Genomic DNA, 4,040 nt, shown 5'->3' with positions numbered 1-4,040 from the left:
AAATGCTGCAAAATATTTGCATTATATCATAATGAATTTTTAAAAAAAGAGAAAAAATAGATGTAAAGCAGTGATTTATTATTTTTCCTTGGAGATGTCAATACTTCTTGCATGTGATGAACCTAGTACAAATCTCTATATGAAATGCATCCAAAAGAGACATATTACAAATATCAATACACAATGACCATTGACAAAATGTCAGAATGTAACATCTTGAGTTAGTATATTAATTTACTTTGTCTTGGCAGAGCAGGCTCTTTACTTGTTTAGAAATTTGTTTCATTTTCAGCCCATATATAATTGGGTTAAAAACAGAACCACAGGAAATCAACAATAAACACAAAATGAAATTAGCCATCTGCGGTATAGATGTTTCAACTCTGATTTTAATAGCTTCATATCCACACAAGATGGAAAAGTTGATTAAAGCCAGCAGATGGGGCAGACATGTCTGAAGAGCTTTTTTCTTTTCATTTTTTGAACTTTTGAGAATAATGATCAGGATTTTTGTGTACGTGAACAGTATGAAAAACATAGGTATAAAGATGAGATTTATCAACATCAACAAACCATATACATTAATCTCTGTTGTGTCTCCACAAGTAAGTTTTGCAACTGAATAAAAATCACAATTAACTTTTTGAATCAAAAGAAACTTGCAGAGTTTTAGTCTAGTTGCCAAAAGGGCTGAGCCTGCCAGTTCACAAGCCGGTAAAAGCCAAGCTAAAACCAGAATAAGTTTGAGAGTTGCTGTTCTCATGATCGTAGGGTATTGCAGTGGTTTACAGATGCATACATACCGATCAAATGCCATGGCTGTTAACAAGAAGAATTCTGATCCACCAAAAGAGTAATAAAGAAAAGATTGAAAAATACAGAATGGGTACGATATGATCTGTTTTTCAGATAGGAAGTCAATCAAAAGCTTGGGGTAGAAAGTTGTGCTTAAAAGAACAGAATTCATTAATAAAGCCGCTATGAAAATGTACATAGGCTCATGGAGGCTTCTGTGAACACAGATTAGGTACACAATTACTGAATTGCTGCAGATAATGAAAATAAAGATTGTAAGCATGAACACAAAATAAAAATAGCCATACTTGTGCACGTCTACATACCCTCCTAGAGTTAGGTATGTTGTATTTAACCCATCTGCCATGAAGGGAGAATTCTTGGATGTCTGTATTGAAATCAAAGGGATGAACACTGAATGAGAGTCATGCATGACACATAAAAAACTGCCAACTTTGAATATGGTTAATAACATTTGTAAATACAAGTACCAGCAATTTATGTTTATTCCATTCAGACATACCTGATTTTTAAATGCACTCTGACAGAGACGGCTGTGAAGACACATTCTTCAGGAAGTGCACTGAATGTGTTGAGTGTCGTCAGTTTTTATGTGACAGTCCCCTTCTCTGTGGATCTTTATATCTCCACTTGAGACCAATTCCACAAAGGAGGCCAAAAAAATGTGTTTACCATCCCCTTAAATTCTTCAGTGTACTCTCAATTCAGTATTTACTACTTCCAATTCTAGGAAAAACACTAATATTTTTTAAAAACTACAATTCCCTAGAGCTGTGCCATGCAGCTTGATACAAATCAGTCCACAGTTGTAGTTCTTCCAGTTTGCAAATTAGGGTTGTAAATCTAGGGTTGTAAAAAGATACATCTACTGAATATATCAAATATCTCGTGCAGCCGAACTAGTAATTACACGGCATCTAGATGATCTATGTTAAGAAAAAGTAAAGATGTTAGTTTATTTCAGATATTTTAGCCAAAACAGGAGTCGACACACACACACGTTGGATGACGTGGCTCACGGAAGGGCATTGCGGGCGGACTTGGCACGTTTGACTCCTGTTTTCGCTGAAATATCTGAAATCTGAAACTGGCAACACCAGTGGAACTTGGGTTGCCTTTGGTTGTGTGACGTTGGTACATGCGCAACTTGGTTTGAGTGGAAGAGATGCGATTAAGGTGTATACATGCCTTTATAATGCGATTAAAATCGCAGTATTCCACATATCTTACCTCTTATGGTTACCCCAACTATGATTGGTGACTATGATGAGTATGAGATGGTGTTTACATGGTTCCACCTTACTCGCATTAGTACCTTAATGGCATTATAATTGGATTATTGGTGTGCATGTAAATGTAGCTGCTGTCTTTTCTGGTTCCACCTTGCCTCCTCTGACCTAGACCCAGGAGTGACCAATTAAAATCATGTGTAATGTATTCCTTTAATTCTACACAAAGTACATAACAGTGATTGGCAGCTTCAACAACTTCATCAAATTTTGGAGGCCTGGAACTCTCTTGATCCGTTAGCACCACATGTAAATTTTCATTTTGGCACAGATCATGTGCAGTGACCTTTTCCTGGCTCATCATGACATCACTGGTGGCAAAATGCATTGGACAAAGTTGTTCACACAGCTCCAAGAAAGATCTTTGGGACAATCTAAAGTTGGGCACCTTGTGTTGTGTATTCAAATCCAGCCTGGAACTTTTTTTGAATGGATATTGCAGATTGCGGATATTGCAAGATGAATGCGAGTACCGTCAATAGAACTTGCAGAAGTTCCCTGGTGGTTAATGCACATTAATCAGAGTTAGGCAGTAGTTACAGTTACATCTCCCAGGAGGTATCATTCAGTTTCTTTTATTATTATCAGTACCAACCTTATAATTATCAACTGCTACCCGGTCCTTATAGGACATTTGGATAATTTCCCAGTGAAGAACCTCAGAGGTAATCAGAGTTATAGCTATACCTAACAGAAGGTATCATGTAGTTATCAGTACCTACCCGGTCCTTACAGGAGATTAATGAGTTTTAAGAGAAGAATCCGTGTGGCTCTTTCTCAAACGTCAAATCATTTTCAGTTATTTCACTGCCGCTACCATGTAACATCACCAGGTGAGCACCATATACTAAAGCAAACCATTCCCAGTAGTTTCATAGTAACTGCTCAGTCCTTACAGTACCTACCAAGTCCTTACAGGAGATTAAGTTTTACGAGAAGAATCCATGTGTGACCAATCCCAGTAGTCTTATAGTATCTATCCAGTCCTTATAGTAGCCTACCTATCCAGTCCTTACATGCAGTGGCAGAGCCAGACAATTTCCATTGGGGTGGCCAGGCTGGGTCCAGTATTTACTTTGGGGTGGCACAGAAATTGGTGTCTTGTTCAGTTTTTTTCTGCGTAGCGCGGCGACATAGGCCAAATAGTCACTATTTCGGGTCACTCACCCTTTCATTCACTCACTCAGGCAACAGTGACTGCTAAATGAGCACCAAGCTTACAAGCACCATTAGGAATCACAATGGGCTTGCGATCTCTAGCGCCAGTTTCGGCATCTGGTCTATTTTCTCTGCTTGCCGCGGCGCGTATTTCACAGGAAAACACCATAGAAACACACTATAGATGGTTATATCGCCATTAGGGCCTATATCACCACAGAAGCACAAATATATTAAATGATCAATGTTGAAGAAATGTTCTGGAGTCAGAGGTTCGTCTTACATGAATGTATATTTATTGAAAGGAGATTCTTGCAATAGGAAGAGATGCGCACAGCAGGAGGCTACAACACTTTTTCAAAGAGAAAGAGATTGAACCAGTCCTTTATGTATCTTTCAAGGACGTAAAGAATGTGCTGACATTAAAACAGGTCACCAAAGTAGAGTATAAGCAAGACATGTTATGTCTTAAGTTAGAGCTTCCATGGACATCTTGGAGACATCCAGGAGCCATTCTGACAACAAGATCTCTGGCATAGTAAGTTATGGCACAAGGGTTACAGTGAGGTGACCATACATCATGAAAGTCAGCAGTAGCTTCAGTCGGCGTCAGTGTCAACGGATTCCGAAGACATCAGAAAATAGGAAGAGAGAAAATCTGCACTTTTGGTATTCTTTTTTTTTATCCATAAGTTGTCTAACTTCATTGACTTGTAGCAAGTTGCGTGAGACAGTTTGAGTTGCCCATAGTACCACTGGCTTGTTAGCAGAGAATGA

The 4,040-nt window shown here is 38.5% G+C and overlaps 1 protein-coding gene across 1 annotated transcript; it reads right to left on the bottom strand.

Moving 5' to 3' along the window:
- Positions 1–229: 229 nt before the first annotated feature.
- On the bottom strand, positions 230–1,162 carry LOC139931964 (olfactory receptor 6N2-like). The gene has a single exon (XM_071925612.2). The coding sequence runs from the start codon at positions 1,160–1,162 to the stop codon at positions 230–232; it is 933 nt and encodes a 310-aa protein (XP_071781713.2).
- Positions 1,163–4,040: the final 2,878 nt, after the last annotated feature.

This window comes from Centroberyx gerrardi, chromosome 10 (assembly GCF_048128805.1).
Source record: "Centroberyx gerrardi isolate f3 chromosome 10, fCenGer3.hap1.cur.20231027, whole genome shotgun sequence".
Taxonomy (NCBI): domain Eukaryota; kingdom Metazoa; phylum Chordata; class Actinopteri; order Beryciformes; family Berycidae; genus Centroberyx; species Centroberyx gerrardi.
The sequence above is the reverse complement of the archived record's forward strand: the minus strand, read 5'-3'. Positions and strand labels throughout refer to the sequence as shown.

Excerpts from the sequence above, each read along its gene's own strand:
- LOC139931964 (XM_071925612.2), bottom strand. The coding sequence starts at position 1,162 with ATGGCAGATGGGTTAAATACAACATACCTAACTCTAGGAGGGTATGTA.